Source organism: Erythranthe guttata, chromosome 4 (genome assembly GCF_056151865.1).
Source record: "Erythranthe guttata isolate IM_541 chromosome 4, IM_541, whole genome shotgun sequence".
NCBI lineage: Eukaryota > Viridiplantae > Streptophyta > Magnoliopsida > Lamiales > Phrymaceae > Erythranthe > Erythranthe guttata.
Genome location: NC_142536.1, coordinates 419,907 through 443,261, shown reverse-complemented (window position 1 = coordinate 443,261; position 23,355 = coordinate 419,907). Strand labels below are relative to the sequence as shown.

The 23,355-nt window shown below is 33.1% G+C and overlaps 3 protein-coding genes and 1 long non-coding RNA gene across 5 annotated transcripts; 3 read left to right on the top strand and 1 right to left on the bottom strand.

Moving 5' to 3' along the window:
- Window positions 1-6,099: 6,099 nt before the first annotated feature.
- Window positions 6,100-10,063, bottom strand: BXL2 (beta-xylosidase 2). The gene is made up of 7 exons (XM_012978656.2): window positions 9,052-10,063; window positions 8,397-8,678; window positions 8,092-8,261; window positions 7,909-8,006; window positions 7,471-7,821; window positions 6,975-7,388; window positions 6,100-6,865 (listed from the first exon to the last, which is right to left on the bottom strand). Exons 1-7 carry the CDS (start codon window positions 9,451-9,453, stop codon window positions 6,255-6,257), a joined length of 2,328 nt encoding a protein of 775 aa, XP_012834110.2. The 5' UTR covers window positions 9,454-10,063; the 3' UTR covers window positions 6,100-6,254.
- Window positions 10,064-11,170: 1,107 nt separating this feature from the next.
- SAR2 (secretion-associated RAS GTPase 2) lies at window positions 11,171-13,710 on the top strand. Its single transcript, XM_012978668.2, has 3 exons — window positions 11,171-11,527; window positions 11,657-11,788; window positions 13,155-13,710. Exons 1-3 carry the CDS (start codon window positions 11,399-11,401, stop codon window positions 13,473-13,475), a joined length of 582 nt encoding a protein of 193 aa, XP_012834122.1. The 5' UTR covers window positions 11,171-11,398; the 3' UTR covers window positions 13,476-13,710.
- Window positions 13,711-14,390: 680 nt separating this feature from the next.
- Window positions 14,391-15,391, top strand: LOC105958037 (multidrug resistance protein ABC transporter family protein). The gene has a single exon (XM_012982042.2). It carries the CDS (start codon window positions 14,685-14,687, stop codon window positions 15,288-15,290), a length of 606 nt encoding a protein of 201 aa, XP_012837496.2. The 5' UTR covers window positions 14,391-14,684; the 3' UTR covers window positions 15,291-15,391.
- Window positions 15,392-19,954: 4,563 nt separating this feature from the next.
- Window positions 19,955-22,741, top strand: LOC148770859 (uncharacterized). Of its 2 annotated transcripts, none has more exons than XR_016030991.1 (4): window positions 19,955-20,742; window positions 20,948-21,282; window positions 21,801-21,863; window positions 22,518-22,741. It is a non-coding gene; the product is annotated as an uncharacterized LOC148770859 (long non-coding RNA). The 2 variants fall into 2 exon arrangements; XR_016030992.1 differs by having other exon boundaries at window positions 20,090-20,742; window positions 21,801-21,868.
- Window positions 22,742-23,355: the final 614 nt, after the last annotated feature.

The following is a 23,355-nucleotide window of genomic DNA, read 5'->3' as shown; positions in this document are numbered from 1 at the left end:
CTGGCTTTTGGCGGTTTCGTTTCCCGGTGACTTGCTATGCCCGGTCACTTATTCACGTGTCCTCTAATTCGACTACCGGCTGAGAAAATATAAGCCAAGCATATTGCCTCTAACCAAAGTAAACATAAATTCGATTAAAAGAAATAGAAAAGTATTACTCCTTTTTTTTATAATTAATTAGTCATATTAGGACATTGTCGCTTTGAGTTTATTTATTTATTTATTTATTATTATTATTATTATTATTATTATTATTATTATTATTATTATTATTATTATTAATAATAATAATAATAATAATAATAATAATAATAATAATAATAATAATAATAATAATAATAATAATAATAATTATTATTATTATTATTATTATTATTATAATAATAATAATAATAATAATAATAATAATAATAATAATTTTTATGTTATTTCGAATTTTATTAGTTGACTAATAGATAATGTAGCCTATACTTGACAATTTCGTGTTGCATTAATTTCTTATTGCAACTTAGGATCCAATGTGCTTTACCATTTCAAAAAATTAATGCTTGCAATTAATTTTCGTTCCTAAAAAAATAGTCTTGTGATAGCATAGCTACCCTCTTTCAACTTGTAACTAAATTTAAAGATCAAAATAAATGTATGAGTAAAAGTATAAATTTATATGAAGATTTCGGGACGTAAAGTAAATGAAGTCCTCTTCCTTCTTTACGAATTAGGATTTTTCATTAACCGCATCGAGCAAAATAAATATACTCACATCGAAAAAAATCTAGATTGAGATTGTCCTGATGTCTAACTTCCCATTTACGTTAAATGTCTATTAACTATGAAATTTTATTTAATTTTTTTTATATATTATTATCATCATCATGAAATTCATATTGTTGATCCATTTACTTTGCATCGATTTATAAATATGATAAAAGAGCATATTAGTGATTTATTTATGAATGTGAAGAAAAGAAAGTTATGATGAAATCGTGAGGCACAAGATTCATGAACTTTTCTTTTATTAATAAGTCCTTTCCTTTAGGAGGAGGGTTCTTTTTCACCCCCTTTGCTTTAGATATCACCCAAATTGATTAATGAGTGCACATGAATTATTGTGTATATATAAATACCACAAATCTTTTATTCATATGCAAAGGGCCCCCCATCTATTTATTATTCTCTCTTCACAAATAAAGGAGGCTCCTACAATCTCGTGTGTTGGGCCCCACCCCCCCACTTGCCACATCACTTAATGCATCTAGCCACCTTCCACGTGTCATTACCTCATTCATCGTCACACAACCACTGTTATAGCTTATAATTAGTGTTTTTTATTTTTATTTTTATTAGTTTTTTTCTTTCAATTTTATTCTAAAAAATCCAATTTTTGGATATTGAGTTCAATTACATTTGAAATTCAATAACTTTGTTTGATCAATTCATGTATTGTACAAATATTACTATTTATTACATGAATGCGCATAATTGTAATAGTGGGTGGAACATGATATATATAATACATATATACGTACAAACATATCATGAGTTGATAATATTATGGGCAGTTTGTTTGTGCATTAATGCGATCGATCACTCCATTTAATTAATTAATTTGAAATAAATAAATAAGTAAATAGTTGTGCAGGCATTAGGACCAAACATGTGCAGTACCTAATAAATCAGGTGTGTGCTTCTTATCAATACTACTACTGTTTTAATGATCTATTTATATATAATTTATAGGGTAAATTACAAATACCCCCCTGAGGTATGGTCAAATTACAAAAACACCCCTCTTGTTTGGATAATTACATCCACCCCCTCAACTCCTCAAATTTAGTGGAATCTTCGAGATTATATGGAATATTATCACTTGCGTACCCGTTTTATCCCATTCAAACTCTACATTATGAAGCAAGATGATCATAATATGTGATTTTTAGCTTGTATATATCAGTTTGTGGTGCATCGGAAACTGTATTTTTACACAAAACGAGTACAAACTAGAGCACATTCCACGGAATCTAGATGATTATGTTGAATTTGGCACAATAAGGGTGGAGGTGTAAGAAAAAATCATAGTTGAGGGGGGTAAATGTAATTATCCAAACAAGAGGGGGATTTTTGTAATTTAACCATACCTCAGGGGGGGTGTTTGTAATTTACCCAAAATTTATATAAACAATACACATAATTGAAGTTGACTATTTTGCCACTAACTTCATTATTATTCATTCATAAAGCTTTTAATTCACATGAACCTAAAGTTTTTGCCTGCCTGCCTGCATGCATGCCTTTACACATAGGAGGACACCCTATAATTAATTGCATGCATCTTGTGTGGATCATCCCTTAATTACCTACATTTAATTTTATTAAATGATAAATTGATTATATTTACGAGTTACTACACAACATGTAACAAAAAATGTATATATATAAGCAGGGGGGACCATGGAATTGAATTTGTAGGTTTGTTCCAGCCATGTTATGGTTATAACAATTAACAGCACATTCTTATTACAGCTAAGATTTCCAGTTGTAAGAAAAGGGCCCGCCCCTTTATTTGATCATTCCATTCATTTTATTATTGCATTATTATTATTATTATTATTATTATTATTATTATTATTATTATTATTATTATTATTATTATTATTATTATTTCATTTCTGCTATTTTTTTTTTATTTCTATTTTGAATACTGATATATACCAGATGATAATAATATAAGCAGTACTCATTCCATCTAATGATCATCTGTAATCTGTATAAGCAGCCAGTCACATTGTCTCGGCTTGAGGGTACACACCAATTTCACAATTTATAATTATGTATTATGTATTTTATTTATGATAGATATCAAAGAATTGAAGCCACACAAAATTAGGTACTCAATTATATTCATTTGTTTATAGTGGACAATTTTCTTTACTAATCTTAGGTAGTTTGGGTCGAATCATAATTTTAGATCAAATTATTTGAAGTTAAAAATTGCCAATATTTGTAAAGTATGCAATTTATATATTGCTCAGTATAAACTCGAAGCCCAAATAAATACATGAGTCAAGTTTGAGTATGTAGTAAGGAGGCCCAATGGTATGTGAGGTTGAGCCTACTATAATAAGTTCCGACATTATATGAGTTTGACATCTCAAACTCAATTTAAATGGCCCGATTGCAAGCCCTACAGTTGTCACACGATTTTTACGTTCTGCGGTACCAAATTTTATTGTGTGTCCAAATTTCTGATCTTAACATGCTATTTTTTGGATCGGAATATTTCAGTGTACACATTATAATTTTATTTCTAAAATATAAAGATATTCAAACCAAAATAATTGCCCCCAAAAAATGTGGAAGGAGTTTGAAAATATATCCTAGGTAAAAAAAAACAAAAGACATTTTCATGTACTTATTGGGGTAAGGTACATAAACAACACATGCTATATGTCTCTATATGTTTGGTCTAGCCACTCAATGCTTGAAATATATGACAAATTATATCGTAAAATAGGTTTTCATATATATATATATATATATATATATATATATATATATATATATATATATATATATATATATATATATAGAGAGAGAGAGAGAGAGAGAGAGAGAGAGAGAGAGAGAGAGAGAGAGAGAGAGAGAGAGATCTAAGTACATTATTCAATTTCTATATTATTCCACTCGTTGTTCATTCACATTTTCTATTTAAAATAATGCAACTATTTAATAATTTATGTATATATATTGTGGTTGATGGCGTACATTAAATCAAGCCAAGGTGTAACCACTCATTCATTTATAATTTTATTATTTCCAATAATAATAATTAAAATGTTGACACACACAGCCAATAATATATTGCCACGTCAGAAATAGGCAATATTATTTCCATGAAAATAAAGAAAATGTCAATGTAGAAGGGTTTGGAATATTATAAAAAGGCAATATGAAGGGTTATAATCATTTGGCATTCTCCAATAATAATGCAAACTAAAATTTAAATACTATAAGCTGGACTGCTGAAAAATAAATAGTTGTCACCTTAATTGATTGGTTCATATATATATATACACGTCATAAATGTGTTCACATTATTACGTCAAAAATATGTACATGTTATGCAATAATATAAATTGCTAAACTCTTTTGCTAACACACTAAATATAATTTGTTATTCAAAGATAATTGATAAAGGGTATAATCATTAGTTGAAATCTTTCTATTTCTGAATTTTTAATAAATATTATACGTCAATTTCAAGATCATGGGAAAATCATATAAGAAAAAATTGCAAGTTGCATGTAAAAAAGAAAATCGCATTAAAAGACATCGAGATGCAATTGTGAACTAGCATTAATTAATGAATTAGTTAATGAAAACAATTAAAATTAAGAATAGAGATAAAAGGCTCCCATTCTGAAGACATGTTGGTGCACAAGGAGGCAATTGTGTGATGTATGTGAATTCCTAAAGATTCTCTTATCCAAGATATATAGTAGTGTTTAATCAAATCCAAATCCAAATTTAATTTAACATATATCTTTTTATTAAATTTAATAGCCTCTCTCTCTCTCTCTCTCTCTCTCTCTCTCTCTCTCTCTCTCTCTCTCTGCTGTAAGTGTAATGGCGGCATAATTTAATGATTAAACATAAATAAACGTAATGTGGATAATTAAGAAAGAAGCAATCAAGTGGGTTTATCTTGTGTATCATCGTCCAATGTGAAACTCAGAAAAATAAAGAAGCATAATAATAATATTACTGTATTTTGCAGAGTGCAGATAGTGGGTTAGTGTGGGGGTGCACGTGCCCCATGTGCCCTAATCGTGCCACCCACAAAGTTTAGTTTATAAAGCGAGAGCACCATCAACACCTGCTGCCAGGCCAGCTTATTTACGTTGGTTTTATAACTTTGCTTTTCGCTACGAACCAAACCTTATGTTTTTTTAATTAATTTATTTAGTTTAAATTATATATATAAATTATTTCTTAGGAATTCCGAAATTTAGGAAATGAGTGAAAATTCCGATGATGAGGAAGAGTAGACGCAAAGTCAACAATTGTTTATGAATTGTTTGACTATTTAAATTTGTAGTAGTGTTTATGGGAAAGATTCAAATCCATACCTTTGACTGCAAGCAATGTGAACAATAGTCAAACAAATAAAAATCATACGAACTCGTATTATTATTATTAGTATACATGTCAACATGTGCTCTAGGTACGGTATATACGACTATACATACGTATTCACACTCGTAGATGTTGACCGCCTATTAATTTAAAATATTTTCAAACTTTTATTGATTAATTCATTATATATACGTAATAATAAAATAATATAAATAAGTATTTATGTATTGGTGTTTAGAATAAAATATTGATTATTTGAAAAGGCTAAAACATTTATGCAGTCGTTATCGAGCCCAACCAGGTGTATCAGCCTTTGCAACAGTAGTACCTCAGCAAATCTAATTTTATGGCAGCTACGTAAGTACAGTTTCAGGTGTAGTAATTAAATCTAAAAAAAGTTACAGCAGGCCCTGGCGGTAATTCAAGTTATATAATTTAGGATTTTCACAAATACTACTTGATTATTGGGTTTCAATTGGGCCAAGTTGGCTAAATGGTATGGAGATAATATGCTTAAGAGTCCGAATCATGTGGCTAAGTGATGTTTGGGCCGGGCTGAATTATTTCCCAATTTTGAATCCGATTTATCAAAGTCCATAAGTGTGTGCCCAACAAGGGATGTATATGTTTATTTTAATTTTAATAAATCATTTAAATATCCAAATTAAAAACAAAATTGATCAAAAATTGAACACTATTGTGAATTCTTGGAGGTTATGGATGACCACCATTACACTCTCCATTAAACCCCCATTACCTCCACCATTATTCACCATTAAGGTCTTGTAACTCATGACCTTTGACTAGCTTTTCTACACCTATAAATTAGGTGCAATGTATTGTATTTTGTACACTTGAATATATGGAATAATATATTACATATTCTCCCTACTTTATTCTCTACTTATTGTATATTATTTATTAGTTTCTTAACAAACACAAAGTTGGACACATTAATAGCACATATGTGGTACATTTCCTTCCATTTCATATTTCTTCATGAAAATTGAAAATTCTAAAGAGTTAAGGAGAGGATTACTCCTCATATTCCCCATTCTTTAATTTTCTATGACCTTTTAAATTAACATCAAACCTAATTGAACTAATTAAAAAAGAGCAATTTAGGATTTGATGACCCCTAGAACATGCGCCTGAAGTGAAACAGAATGCTTAACACCACCAATATGCAACGCATGCACTCCCATCGGAATCCGCCGAATCCCGGCTCCATCCACCACACTCAAGAACTTGCATACATGAATCCTCACCGCGACCCTCTCCTGCCCTCCCGCCGCAACCCTCACCTTCTCAAATGCCACCAATTGTTTGTGCGGAGCCCATCCCCCGCCAGGCGGGCTGGCAAACACGAGCAGCGTGTGGGACCCGTCCCTCGAGCCCGTATTCTTCACATCCATGCCCACACTAAGCGACAGCCCCTTGCACCTAGCGTGTGTCACCCGGACCGCTCCGCCGGAAAAGGCGGTGTCGTTGTAGAGGTGGTGGTGCCGCCCGTCCACCGGGACGGAAACCACCGTCGGAGCATCAGCGGACACCGCGTGCGCAAAGCTCGTGTAGCTCATACCGTGCCCGAACGGATAAACGACGGGTCCTTTGTAGAATCTATAAGTCCTGCCCGGATAGTTTCTTGATGGATTCGATCTCATATCCATTGTTGTCATAGGCAAGTTGTTGAGGTATTCTTGTGGATACCACGTCATAGGAAGCTTTCCACCTACATTAATTCACACCAATACATATTACCGATTTCGATTTTTTGTAAGGGTATTTTAGTCTTTTTTACACATGTTCCCGAAAATTCAATACATGTCTTAAAAACAAACCTGGATTGTGAGATCCAAAGAGAACATCAGCAATAGCAGCACCACCAGCTTGGCCAGGATAGCCAGCCCACAAAATAGCTCCAATTTTCGGATCATTTTCAGCAAACGATACATCAATCGGACCGCCGCTCATTAGGACCAAAACCACCGGACCCTTCGAAGCGGCAGCCACCTTAGAAATCAGCTCTTGTTGCCGCCCAGGCAGCAAAAGCCCCGCCCTGTCTCTAAACTCAGCTTCAATAGATTGATCCAACCCCATCACCATAATAGTCGCCTCCGCCTGCCTAGCCGCCTCAACCGCCCCACCAAACATCGCTTCGTCACTACATGCCACATCAGCACACCCCGGCTGATGAATCGCCCTCGTGTACTTTCTTATTCCTTGCAACGGAGTCGTGTATCCACAAGCAACGCCTATCGTCATAGATGAACACCACAATGTTATATGATGAAATGTCAATTTTACCGTCATTCTGTTTACTAATAATTTTCTTACCGGCGTAATTGCCTATCATGGTGAGAGTGACGTCAGAATTAGGACCGATGACGGCAATAGGACGATGTCGTCTTGAAGAAAGTGGAAGCGCGGGGCCGCGGTTCTTGAGTAAGACAATGCCTTGTCTAGCGGCTTCGAGGGCAAGTTCTTGGTGGGGCCCGGTGCAGACATCCTTAGGGCCGAGATTACCGTACGGATGATCAGACGGTTCTCCATCGAACATGCCGAGTCTCATTTGGACAGTGATTGTATTGAACAATGCATTATCTATCTCTGCTTCCTTTAGCAGGCCACCTTGTATGGCCTTCTCTGTGTGCACACCGAGGAAGGGCCCACAATCCAAATCCAATCCTAATCAACACACCACAAAACAACATTAATGAATTCATCAACAAGATATTAGTATATGTATATATGACGTAATAAAATAAAATATACCTGCTTTAATTGCGTCAGCAGCTGCTGCTTCTGGAGTTGATGTGTAATGCTGATTATCGTAGAACACGCCGACAGAGTCGCAATCCGAAACAATGTACCTAGTATTGTTGGTTACATCATCGTATCAAATGTCCTGTTTTTTTTTTTTAATAGAGAAGTGTGACATATATATATTATATATACCCATTGAGACGCCAAGCACCTCGAACAGTGCCTCGGAGAAGTTTAGGGTCAGCGCAGGTGGGAATGCCGTTGACTTGGTTGTACGAACACATCACACTTGCAACTTTGCCTTCCATTACACAACTTCTAAACGGTATATCAAATGTATCTTCAATGTCTTGCTTGCTTACCTGCATTTTTGGTAATTAATTAACATTTTTTTTTAATTTTTAATTCAATAAAAATAAACGGGCCTTACTAGTTGGGCTTTAATATTTTAAACAGGCCGGCAGTTTAAAACTCGTTACTAGACTCCGTTTCAATACCTTAGCATTAAAGTGGAATCTATCGACCCCACTCCAGTTATCGAGATCGTACGCCGTGTAGTGCTTGCAACACGCCGCCACCTTCAGCCGGTCGCCGCCGTCTGTGCCTTGTAAACCTCTGACATATCTGGCGGCGTATTCGCCGGCGACCATCGGATCTTCTCCCGGAGTTTCCTGCCCCCGCCCCCACCGTGGGTCACGGAATATGTTCACGTTAGGGCTCCAATATGTCAAACCCCCCATTCCGCCATTGTACATTGCTCGAGCCTCGTCTGAAACGACCTGTTGAAAATCGTGCCACAATTTTATTATACTGGCCCCACTTTTATCGCTGTGGTAGGGCCCACACATTAACAAATAGCAACATAGCATATGATTGATTTTCCACCATGCAAAAGTTTGTTTCGCGCTTTTAACCTTTAATTAATTAGAGTATCTTATCCCCTGTTACTTTTTATTTATTTATTATTTTTCTATTAAAATAATGCAACCTTTTTATTATTACCAAATTCCCAAAGAGGGAATCATTATAAATAAATTCAATGATATATAGTTTTCTTTTTGAAAAGCAAATTCTATCTTCGATTCGCTTCTGATTTAAGGAAATTTTAATTAATTTAAAGTGAAGGCAATGAATTAATGCTAGTGATCTTACTTTGCCGATCTCCTCCCACAAGGAGGCGTTGAAAGAGGCGGCGGTGGTGATGACCTGCGGGAAGCTGGTGGCGCCGGGAAACTCGCCGCCGAATTTAGTCCCCGGACCGACGTTGGAAACGCCGTGAAGCGCCTCCGACCACCACTCGTACTCCACGATCCCCAGCCGCGGCACGGCGGCGGCATTGTTGACTAGGAGCTTAACCTTCTCCTGCAACGTCAAACGGCGGATCAAATCCCTAACCCTATCTTCTGTGCGTAAATTAGTTCGACAAAACGGCAGCGTTTTGGTGGCTGGATTTTTGGGATCGCAGGCGAATGACTTCCTCGCCTCCGCTGACGTGGCAAAAATAGCCAATAGGAACAAGAGAAATGTAAAGGAAAAATTGGCCGTTGTCCCCATTTTTCGAAGAAACGACCAATGTAGTTAGTATACAAGCTTAAGGAGTACTATGAGACTGAAGTGGGGTATATATACACACACACATAGATATAGATATAATATAAAAAATGTAGGTGTGATTAATTATTTATTTAATTTGTTGGGTTGATGAATGATGATGTAATAATATAAGTGTAGAACAGCTTTGGAAAATGGATGTCCATACACAATTTGTTTTACCAACTGTTTGAAGGTATGGATCTCTTGGGTTTTTGGGCTCAATTTAAAATTAAATGCAAGTTGCAAGTAAAGGATAAAAAGTATAGGCACAAATTTTACCTAGTGAAAGATGTTGCTTTTGGGGAGTTGAAAAATGCAAGTTGCGAGTGAGTCTGGATAACAACAGTAAAAATATTTCTTACATAATAATACTCTGTTTCTTCAACAACGTTAATTATCAAATAAAACCGGGTTTAAACTTTAAATGTAAATAAGAGAGTTGGAGTAAATTGTTTTTACAAAAATAGTATTAATTTATAAATTGAGCAAGTATATTACATGATAGAATTAATCAGAGATAGATTGTGCAAAACAATGCTTGCTACCTCTGTTAGCTACAGCCTTTGCATATAACAGTGACACTGTCTTAAAAATTATTCTTTTCTGGGGAGATATGCTGGGATCCGCCTGTCAAGATATATCCAAGTTGATGCAATTAAGCATGGACACGTGGCGGTAACTCATTGGCTCATGTGGTGGCAAATATTGTTATAAATGGAAACATGATGGAAGTGTACGTATAATTGTAATAATATTAAATCAGGCTCTGATAATGTAACTGCATATAATTGTAATATAAATACGTAGAGATAAGCCAATGTTTGCTTTCTTATCAAAAAAAAAAGCCAATGTTTGCTTTTAAAACTCAGCCTGTCACATATCTACTCCTTATATATTTATTTATTTATTTATTTGATAAGTCTGTCGCATATATCTTCCCACCTACATATTTACTGTCTAATTGGAAATTGAAAACTTTCATCAGATCATGAGCTACTAATATTTTTTATTCATAAGATATAATATAGTTGTCGTGCATCATCACGACTTTATAGTGTTTATATAATTGGATTTTTTTTTTTTTAATTTCAGTAAAAATTTAAAAAAAAAAATGTATCTCCCCAATTGCTTTACCTAACTTTTTTTCACGAAGGCTTTACCTACCATAGTACCATTCTCCTACTCTTCAACAAAATAAATTATTTTACACAGTTATATTTTTAATCTGCAGTTTTCGACCAATTAATCTTAAAATTTTCTAATTAGATATTGTTGATTAAAAAAATTGAAATTTGGAACATTATATTTTTATTTTTTTATTTGAGAGAGTATGAGTGTAGAAATCGATGCGACCAAACACAAAAGTCAGATTATCACGGGTAGCGCTCAATCCAAGAGAGCCACTTGTTTTGGTGCAATTTAACATTTTTAGTTTATTGGGCTGGTGGGGCCCACGATAATTTATTGGTATCAGTTGGACTGTTATATTGGGCTCAATATTTATACGGACTTTTGTACATAGGCTTTCAATCTTAATAAAATTCAGGCCCAATAAAAACATATTCATTAATTATTTTTTTTGTTACCAAATATATTTATATAAAACAATTTTTTTATGAAAGATTTATGTTTTTTTTAATTAATTTATTTATAAATTTTCAACCATTTTCCATTTAATGTTTGTAAAAAAACAAAAAAAGAAAAAAGGAATCTGAAAACAAAAGGGACACGTGAACCACAAAATCAACGCAATTAGCAATTCGACCCACGTAGCTTTCACTCCTCCACCAAATTCTCCCCTCTCCACGGACCAGTGAAGGGAAAAAAAAAAAAAGAGAAATTATCAAAGGAGAAAGTAGAGAGAGCAGATCTACCGGAATTACAATCAGAATTCGATCTAACGAAAATGTTTCTGTTGGATTGGTTTTACGGTGTGTTGGCATCTCTTGGTTTGTGGCAGAAAGAGGCTAAGATCTTGTTCCTTGGCCTCGATAACGCCGGCAAAACTACGCTCCTTCACATGCTCAAGGACGAGGTTTTGTTTTTTTTTTTTTTAATTCGAGAATTGATTTGTATTTTTGCTGCAATATGTGGATCTCCGTTGATTAATCGCCTTTGATTTTTTATTTTTGATTTTTGATTTTTGATTTTGATTTTGATGCAGAGATTAGTCCAGCATCAGCCGACACAATATCCGACCTCGGAAGAGCTGAGCATCGGACAAATCAAGTTTAAGGCTTTCGATTTAGGAGGGCATCAGATCGCCCGTAGAGTTTGGAAGGATTATTATGCCAAGGTATATTTGATTTTGTATTTTCCATGTACATCTGTGTCTCTAATTGTGTTTTTGATGATCCTGTGTTATTGTATGTCTGTAACTACAATTCATGATAGTATGGTGTGAGGAAGAAAAGCTAAGGTTGGGTTATGGCTTTGTTTCGAATAATTTTGCAAGTGTTTGTTTAGTTCGAAAGGCTTGAGCATTTGGTATTTGTGTTGTGGTTCTGGGTGATGGCATTTGTCACCTTGGAAAACGTAAAAAGCGGTGCCTGACATTATATCTGCAATTTGAGGTTGTAGTATCATTTTGATTTCTGTTTGGTTTTCTATCATGTTGGTGGATGAACTTGCTTCTCCTTAATCGAAGAATCAATAGTAGATTAGTCAATAGTGGATGATTACTACACGTAAGGGGGATGCCATAAGTATCATTTTTAACCAGTTCTGCTTTAAGACAATCGCAGAAGGAAAAACTTGCCTGTGTTCCACTATTGTTTTTAGTTTTCAGTCTGATGTGTGTGGCAGTCTGAGATAATCACAATTGCATATATTAAACATTTTTTTTTTTTTAAATAGTTGCACATGTATTTGCTTTGATCACAATAAGTATACATATCTCTAGTTTTGCTTCATCGTCTTTATAGGACGTACCACAACTCCAGAATTGCATTTTTTTGTTTTTCTTTTGTGAAACATCCTCATCCCACCTCACATAGAGAGCAAAACCTATCATTGATACAAACATAGTGAAAACAGAAGTGGTTTGTGAGATGCAGCTAGGCATGGATACATTTGAGTATTTTATGATATTGTATCAGTCATAAATATCTCTCTTTCGTTTCAAGGAGTTTTAACCATTCTTCACTATTTAGTTCTTAAGTTACTATAAAATCCTAACATCAGTAGCTGCTTTGAAACATATATGTCAAGAAGCACGACATGTGGCTATTTCCAGGTATTTGCTCAATGATCGGGATGCAGTTCTGAGTTCTCTTTTCCATTAGATACATACTGAATTGCAATGTGAAGTACAATGTGAACTTTTATGTCTAGTCATTTTTAAGGCCTCATTTGGGAATGTTGATGCAATTGATAAGATTTGTTAATTTTATTAGGATTACATGTTCATGAATTGTCCATGGTAATGTAATATGTGATTATCTTCTGCTTGATATTCAAAATTATACAATCTTTGTATTGGAAACACTCTTTCATAGGATCGTGTAATAATAGAGGGTTGAGTTTAGACTAAATATCATTCCAAACATGTGACAAACCTCATAGATTGTTTATCGAGTCCTATCCTAATTCCCAAACGAGGCCTAAATGGATACCTACATGTTAATATTCATCATGTCCTTGTGAAATTTTCTGCTCTACAGGTTGATGCTGTAGTGTACCTGGTGGATGCTTATGACAAGGAGCGTTTTGCGGAATCCAAGAAGGAATTAGACGCACTCCTCTCTGACGAGGCACTTGCAGATGTCCCGTTTCTCATATTGGGAAACAAGATCGACATACCATACGCCGCCTCGGAAGATGAATTGCGCTACCACCTTGGCCTGAGCGGAGTAACAACTGGCAAAGGAAAGGTCAATCTTGCTGACTCCAACGTTCGCCCGCTCGAGGTATTCATGTGCAGCATTGTTCGTAAAATGGGCTATGGTGACGGCTTCAAGTGGGTCTCTCAATATATCAAGTAGAAGTATCTCTTCAACACTGTTTAAAATGTGGACCGACATTATGCCCCTTTGTTGCTCGACGATGAAGGGAAGAAACAGCAGTAAAAGGAATTTCAGGTTGAATTCGGTTTGTTAGTTGTTTAAAGATATGTGTATGACTTGTGATTTGAGTTTGTAAGGTAAGTGGAAGTTTTTTAATCAGTCTTCTGTAAAAAAGATTATCTGAAATTTGGTGGCCAACTCCAGTATTCCTCAATTGAACTTTTCTTTTTCTTTTTTTTTTTGGGTAGAAATAATGATTTTGTTTCCAATCAATTTTCTTATTTAGTTGTCCTAGAATTCTTTCTTGGTATAATAAGCTGGCTGTTTTTTCGCAGCGTAATTCAGATGCGCAATCTTGATCTTTTTTATTTCCATATTAAAGTGTCGGGTAAAATACGATTTCCTCTCCCTGTTTTATTTGAAAGGTTATCCTTTTAGTTCTATAGACATAGAAAAGAAGTTGAGAAAAAACATTGCAATGTGATGTTGATTATGTGGGTATTATTTGCTATTTAAATGTTTTATGCAATTATAAGTTTTCTTTGATCGGGTGGGATGGGGATGGATCGGGGCAGGACGAATTGACATCCCTACTTTGAGATGAGATCACATTAGTTGAAATCTAATACAGTTGAACGGTTCCTCTTCCAATTGACTAATCTAGCTTGTTAGGTATGACCAAGTACACATTCCTTCATTTTACATTTAACTAATCTTTTGGGAAATATTATATACTACGATTCTATTGCTATTTCACATTCAACAGTTACATTTTATTAGTAGCACTTGTTGATCTCATCTCACATTCTAATAATAATAATAACAATAGTAATAAAATCAAATGAATTTAAAATGAACTACAGTGACTTGGAATAAATCAAAATTAGAGCCAATATATAAACTTTATATTAATAAGGACAAAGGGACCATATAACCAAGTCCACCATTATATCCAATCCCAAGTGCTGGAGCGGTTTAACAAACACTTACACTTGTCTCTTAATATTATTTATATTTTTTTTAATCAGTTAATAATATTTGTATATATTATATATAATGCAATAAAACGCATGCTTTTACTCATCCCCCTCCCATTATTCATCTCATTAAACCTCCTTTTTTCCTAGCATTAAAATCTTCCCTACTTCATATACCTTTCTCAATCTTCCCCACCACCACCGCACACAGATGGGGAATTCTGCCCCCCGCCGCCTCTCCGCCGCTGCCGCCACCGGAGAGGTCATCCTCTCGAACGGCGCGGTTTTCACGTACGACAGCCCCCTCACGGTGGCAGAGCTCATGCTGGAGCACCCGCAGGAGGTGGTGGTTGAATTCCAGCCGGTCGTGAAAGGGAAGAAACCGACGCCGTTGCCGGCGGATGAAAAGCTCGAAGCGAACAAGCTCTATATCATGCTCCCGGTAAGAAGGGGCAAGCCGAGCCCGTTGTCGTCTGAAGAAGCACACAAGCTTCTGACGAAAACCAACTCTTTCTTGAAATCGAAACCCCTTTTGTCCTACACCGGGTTTCTCCCGCTCTTCGTCAGGATTTGTCCCGCGGTGGCAGGCGTTTTGGTGGACGAGAAGAAGAGGAAGTGCTTGGGTGACGGCAGCTGCCGGAAAGTGGAGGAGGAGGGGATGAAAGGCGGCGGCGGAGACTACTTTATGGATATTTTGGAGGCCGGCGAGAGGCCGGAGTTTTTGAGCAGGCAAATATCAGGGAAAGGGTGGAAGCCTAGTTTGGATACCATTAAGGAAAAAGCTATCAAGGCAAAAGTTCCGCATTGGATCATTTAATCTAAATCTATTAATTACTAAATTCGTGTGTGTTTATGTTATATATATATATATAGTAGTAATCATTAAAACTTTTATTAATGTTAAGTGTTTAGTGTTTATTTAGCTGCACTGTGCATGTGCACATATATATATATATATATATATATATAATCCAAAGCTGTGTTACGTTGTTGATTATATTGATCGTGCTTTGGTAGACTGTAGACTGTTGTTTCTCTGTTTCTTTTTCTTTTTGTTTGAGAAGATGGTAGACTATTTTAATTATATATAATCCTAGAGTTTGAAGTTAAATTAAAATATGTTTTACGTAATTTTATTTATAATACTGGGATCGTACTTTTAATAGCTACATACTTATTCTACGTGGCACAATTTTATTGGAAAATTATGGTTCGATATTTGGTACGCGCCAAAATCTCGATTCGGTTCGTCCTATTTACCAGTAATTTGCCGGTCCGACAGGCCCAAGTAAAAAAATCATATAATTATATAGAATAAGTTTATAGATTATAAAATTATATAAGTAAGATACATATTTATTAAAGTATATTTTGATATTTTATTAGTAGAAATTAAAAAAACTCGTAAAAGTATAACTTATTTGGACCATTTGAATTGGTGAGAAAAGATATTTGGGGCAATGGCGGGCCAGGTATGGCGTTACGGGCCACGGGGCAGCCCAGCTCACGTAGTAAAACTAATGCCCAGCCCATGGAATTATATTGCTGGGCTGGGTGGGCTGAATCCTCGAGCTTGCTGCGGGAGGGCTGAAATCTGTTTATCACTAATAATTGGGCTGGTTAGTAGGCCCCACCAAACATGCCTCATGGAACGGAGTTTGTTAATTGTGTCTACCTTTTTTAGGTTCAAATCAATTGCTATATTAGTTGCCCATTTCCAACATTCAAGACACATATTGAGCCATCAATTTGACTTTGACCCTTAAAAGTAATTTTCCAACCAACAACGAGCTCGTCTAAGGCAATTAAGAGCAACTACAACGCGACCCATTAGGCACAATAATGAAATTAAATTCACTTCCGAAAAAATCGAAAGAGCCAACTCAGATTGTATTCGTCTGAATTTCGCTCGCACGTGTAAGTAAATCTGAATCTTGAAAATTAAATACAATGTAAACCCTCATTATTAATAAACCATTTGAACTTAATAATCATAAAACAGCCCTACAATACTGATCCATTCTGTTGTTTAAGGGAAAAAAGATGGAGCACGATAAGTATAAAAAATGTAGTGTCATATATAGTCAACCTTTGGGGTTGGATAAGAGGTGTAGTGCACCCACACCGTATTATATTAGACCACCCCCCATTCCCTAAACTCCTAATTACCCTATTGATTGTAGAGAGAGAAAATAATGAAAGGGAATATGCGATAAGAAGAAAGAAAAGGGATAAGCACTAAATGCCAGCAAAGCCTAAATTATGAAAATAAATATCACACGCGTGCAAAACAAAATATCTATATATAATATAAAAAGAGAATCTATGCCCTCAATGATTGACATGTGGCAAATGATGATGTCATTTGTCAAAATTGCTTAGTTGGAGTTCAATTGATGAGGTGGATTCTTCAATTGATTATGTGTCATTTTTATTTAGGTATGTCTTTAAGTTCTTTCCTATTTCACATTTACACAATCATTTAATAATTACCACATATTTACATATAATATTTCAGGAATTTAATTTCCTATCATTTCTAAAAATATTATATTTTTTATAGTTTTAATTTTTTGAACTATATTTTTCGTCTATTCTTTTTTTTTTTTAAATTCAGAACACTCAATTTTTAACGAATATTCGATTTTTTATATCATATTTTACACACTATTTTTTTATAGCGAAATAATTATTATTATATTTAATTATCTATACACGGTTGATTAATTGTTTTTATCTCACATTTTTAATTTAATTCTCCGAAATATATTTTTCGAATGTCTTTTTTTTTTTTAAATAGAACACTCATTTTTTATGATATATATTTTGGAATTTAGTTTTTTTAATAATAATATTCGAAAATAATAATAATAATAATACTAATAATTATTATTTTTACAAATCATTAATAATTATTAATCACTATACATGGATTTTTTTTTGTTTAAATATTTTGCCAACTTAATGTATATGTATTAATTTAATTTTATAAATATTAATAACTAAACAACATTTAAAATTTGAAATTAAAATTTTTGTATTCCAAATTTTGAATTTCAAATATTTTTTTACTATAAATTATCAATTATTCCCCAATTTTATGTCATATAATTTGATTTCTTACCTATTTAAGTTGATTGGTTTTGATTCATATGGTTAATTCATGGAAAATATCTAATCAAATAATTGGTAAGATTCATATGGTTAATTCATGGAAAATATCTAATCAAATAATTGGTAAGATTATAACATTAAATGTGTATTTCCATAAGAACTTACTATTTATTTTTTTATTATATAAAATTCAAGTATAAATACCCCTCATTCCAATCCATTTCACTCACTCATACTCTCCACCCGAATTTTACACTCGCATAAAAATAAAAAAAATAGGTCAGCCCGAAATGGCTGCAAAGAGGAAATATTGCATTTTTTTGTTGTTAATATATTCATAGTTTTACATGTTCTTTATTTCATTATTTTGATATAATGTATGTGTCTAATGGTTATTTACACATATACATGTATTTAGTCTAACATGTTATTTGTTGTTTGTTTATGTTATTTTTGTAGATATTATGGATAATATCGACATATGGGCTATGTGTGACGACATTGGTTGCGTCAAAGGAATAGAAAGAATTTCGTGAATCTCATATGAATTGTGCGAGAAAAAATACTCATTTTTTTCAATCCTTAAAAGACCGTTATCGAAGTGATAAATGTAAAACATTATATGCAATTATCAATTTTCTATTCTTTATATATGTCTGTAATTATTTTTAATATTGTTTCATCAAGCTCATTTAGTATATGGTTATATATGCAATTTCGCTATTTAAAATTTTATATATTTCATTTTTTAATTCGTGTAAAGTTGGATCATCTGTCGTTTTTGTTTTTGGAAACTTATTGTTTTCGTCTTTTTTTCTTGATTTGTTTCACTTAACTACATTGAAATGTTGAGTGCTAATATATTATCACTAATTCATTATATAGTAATTATATTGTTTTATAATTGTACATTAATTTAGTTTATTAATGCATTATTATATTAATGGAATGGTAATATGTCAATTAATGGAATAAAATATTGTATCGAGTTGTCTTTTTTATATACTCAATCTTAGGAAATTATAATATATTAATTGAATAGTAATATGTCAATTAATGGAATGAAATATATTTAAATTGTCATAAATAATTTAATAAATGGTATATATAAGTAACATATTTCAATATTATTCCATTAAATATTTAATGAAGTAATAAAACGCATTATTAACTAGATTTTTATTTTTTATTACATTTATTACGAATTAATTATTTTAATTTTTTATTATATAAATTACTTTATTTATTTAATTTTCCTAGCATTTTTCATTATGATTTTTTTTTGTATTTTCGATAATGTTGTAACATAAGTATTTGTAATGATTATTTTGCATATCAACTTATACTTTAGAGAAGAAAAAAATAATGTCTTACATTAGCATGAAATAATAATTTGACTTGATTTGTTTGATATTCTTATTAAAAGTATTGATTTTAAGGATAAGATTAATGACTTGATTTCATTTGTTTGATATTCTTATTTAAAGTATGAATTTTAAGGATATGATTGATCACTGATTTTATTTGTTTATTTATTTTTTGTTATGTTTGTCTTTGTTATATACAAATTGATATTATTTAGGTTTCTATTTATTATTGTATCAAATCAATGTGTGTATTATGCTAAATAAATTATGAGCATAATATTTTATACCTAATAAACACGTAAAAGTGGTAATATTTTAAAAGCCATGTTATATTAAAATTGGTTACTTTTGTTATGTTTCCTTGGTTATGTTATTTCTGATTCTGATTAATTCATTACTATTTAATGTTATTATCAAATCAATACATGTGATTTGAATAATTTTTTTAGTAACCCCTAACAATCGCATTTATATTATGCATCTCAATAATTTCGGATTCTTATTAATTCTAATTGTTTGAATTTGTTTGATTTGTTCTAACCGAGTAACACAAAAAATAATAAAATATATTGTTTGCTTAAAGTTATTTTATTAACTTATTTAGTATGTGAAAATGAAGTATAAAGACCATCAACACAAACTGATCATTTATCTCATTCTTTCTCAACACGTTTTGTTATGATCATGCTAAACCAAGGTCCTCACCTTAAAACTTTTTTTTCTTCATATTTATGTTTTGTAATTTCATAATGCGATCAGTATTGTGCGATGTGCATGCTCGCTTTGAAGCATTTTATTTATCGCCAAGTGTTTATTACGTTATACGTTTATTATGTATGCGTATGTATAATAATCTAACAAATCATTGTTTTGCTTTCCTTTTAATTTTCAGATCCATGGATAACATCGTGTGTGCTATATGCGGCGACGTCCGCAAGGGAGAAGCATTGTGGCGTTGCGTAGAATACAAATATATGATTTAGATATATTATATGGATGCACTACAAGAAAATTGATTTTTCATAGCACATTTTTATAGCGCTTTTACCATAAATGCTATTACTCATTTTCGGTAATTTCAATAATTTGCAATTGGAATGAAAAAACGCTATAGTAATATACAATATTTAGTAGGCCGTGAAAATAGAACATATTTTGGGGAAAATAATTCAATTTCCTCGCCGTTTCTTATAATATCAATTGGCAAATATCTCTCTTATCGGCGCCACAAAATCCTCTCTTTCTAAACCCTCGTCTCCCTTGTGTCGAATTTGCCGATGTGCCATCTCGCCATTTCTCTCTTTTCTAGAGATAGTTAGGGTCTCTCAATCTCTGTTTCTCCCTTTATTTATTTAATTTGCCTGCTTTGCTAAATGCAGGCAAAGATCTGCTAGTTTTCCCACCTACAAGAAACCCTCACCCCCAAAACCCCCAACTGCACGCCAATGACCTATATCCACTTCTCGCTTCCACCACCATGGAAGACGACGGCGGCGGCGGCGGAGGAGGAGATGAGTCGCGGGTGGGACTGTACCCCGTCCTGCTGGATCGGTTCCAGAGCCTCGAGGCAAGCCAGTAGAAACTCCGGCAGCAATTCGAAGTCGTCCTGCAAGAGGAGACCACGAAGAAGGGGCCGGCTTCTGATTCCGGCAACGTGACGTCATTTCCCGACTGGGGGTTTCTCCCCGGGGCCTATTTCTCAGGGAGTCCGTACAAAAACGTGCTGGAGTACATGGGTCTTGCTGTTCACGTCTGCAGCAGAACTCGCTCCTGGGAGATCACTTGTTGGTATGTGTATTCATTTATCAATCAATGGAAAAATTTCTAGCTTCAATAGTTAATTCATTCTTTTAATTCGTCGTTTTTAGGGTTTTGAACACAACAAATTTGGGCGAGGTTACTGCAATTATGTTTAAGTATAGTTTAATTTTGGATTAGGGCAATTGGGATAGAGAATTTCTCTGTGCATTTTTGAAGATTATTTGTATTACAGGAATCGTGCGGCTGGAATACGAATATAAAGACCACGAAGTAGTCAGACAAAAAGACGTTAAACTCATCTTCAGCGAAGAACACCATCTTTCAGCTCTAGCAATCATGGAGAGGTTGACCAATGGGGAGTCTTGGTCTGGTCAACTCCCCTCAACAAGAGGTCCGGTCAAACTTTCATGGCGATGGTCACAATAAGCCCGTTGTACAATATCAGTTTTTTGCTAGAGAAATCAGGAATCAGTGATGGAGATTAGCCAGGTAGAAGTCGTTTGGAGCAAATTGATGTGTCCAACTGCCTACTGTTCTTCCACAACCCTCCAAGAAACTCCTCAATTTGTAAACTTCCTATCTCCTTAATTTTACATTAAATTATTCTTGTTCGTTATTCTAGTTTTAAAATAGTTTAATCTTATTTATATATGGTTTGTTATTCTCAAGTTGCAATATGTATTCATAGACTTATTTATATAGTTTAATCCATTTTTATTTATTTCATTCTGTTTCGTGTTTTTGAGGGTTGGACATGAGTGAAACATATAAGCATTAGTTAATGTGTACTCTGTGTGTGAAATTTAATTGTGGGTAAAAATAATAGTAGTGTGAAAAAGAGAGTTACATCTTATAATTTTTGTAATGCATATTCCCTTGTATTTATATGACTAATGGGTGCCTGTAATACCTTTAAATTTATTATTATTGTATGGTCATCACATCTTTATTATGTTAAGTTATTGTTTTTATTTGCTTTTATATACTGTAAGTTAGAAAATGCATTTTATCTTTGCTCTATAGATTCAACTGATATTGAACACCTTCAATTTCAATTTATTTTGCTTTATCATAATTCTTAACAGGTATTGGGCAACACAAATGCATGTTGATGATCATTGATTTGATATTGCTTCTTTTTTCATAAGGTCAGGTACTTTTTTCTTTCATCAGAATGGAAGTAGTAGGTTAGTTGGTATATATATGCCTTCATGAATTCGCCTTATTTGACAGTGATTCTAAATAACTCATAATTTTAATCTATGTATCTAGTTATTGGGATGTTGTAAATGTATATGGTGGTGCAGTTGGAAGTGAGATGGCCAAAGTTGCATTCTCATCTATACAGTATGTGGTTGATCTCTTAGATTGTATAATGATATTAATGAACTTTTTAAAGGTTATATATACAGTGATAGAAATGTCAATGCCTCATATTTTATATTATTGAAGTTGAAAATTCTTATTTTCAAAGGATCTTGTTTGATTATTTTAATGAGTGTGAGAATTTGATTGAATTTACTTAGTAATCCATAAATATATATGTGGAGCTGGAGTGTTGTAATCCTTGATTCCAGTTAATTTGTACATTATCTTATCTATGTTCTTACAAGTTGTGAAGTTCTTTTTATCATACATTAGGCTTGTATAAGATTAAATTGGCAAGACTAAACTGGCATGACTAGCAGACATAGTAATTATACGTTAGAACTAGTGCGACTTAGAAATTTATTGTAATTCCTTTTCCAATATATTACTACTGTTATTCCTTACTAACTTATGTTTTCTTCTTTTTTTAACAGGTCAAAAATTGTAAAACAGAATTGTAGAACAATAATGGATATAATTTCAGAAGAAATGGCTTCATGTAGTCGCAAGTTATTCATTGAGATCCATTAGATTTTTTTCGTGATATTATCGCATGTATTTTATTTACTGTGTATTATAGTAGTATGACTTCAAGTAGACAATTTATGTGTTTTTTGTATAAATTTGATCGATATTAATAAAAATTGTTGATTTTTAATATAATTTTGTTTCATGTGTTTGATAATTTTCTTCTAGATGATAGTTATTGAAAGAAAAACATGGGGACGAGCATTAAAAGACTAATATAGCACTTTAAAATGCTATATTAGAAAATAATAGCAATAAAAAAGGATTTTCTTTAATCTACAATAGCATTTTAAAAATGATGTAGAAGAACAATAATAGCGAGAAAAAGATGTTATCATAATTTACAATAGCGTGTTTTTGCTGCTGTTCAAAACTATACAATAGCACATAATCAACGCTATAGTTGGCAAACATACTATAGCGTTTGCAAAACGCTATAATAGGACTATGACCTATTATAGCTCCGGCGGACATAGCGTTTGTAAAAGCGCTATGGTAGCCGATAATAGCGTTTCTGAAACGCTATGAATGACGATATGTGTTGTAGTGATGGGTTTTAAAAACTTTTACTTCTGGTTTTCCATCTTTGATTATACATTCAATAATTGTAAGTTTAGTTTCGATGAAGAAGTTGAGTTTAATGAAGGTGATAATGTAATAAAAAAATACTAAAGTAACTCATGTATGTATTTCGTTATTTGTAATAGAGATTCTTATATAATTTGCTGAATATATTTAAATAAA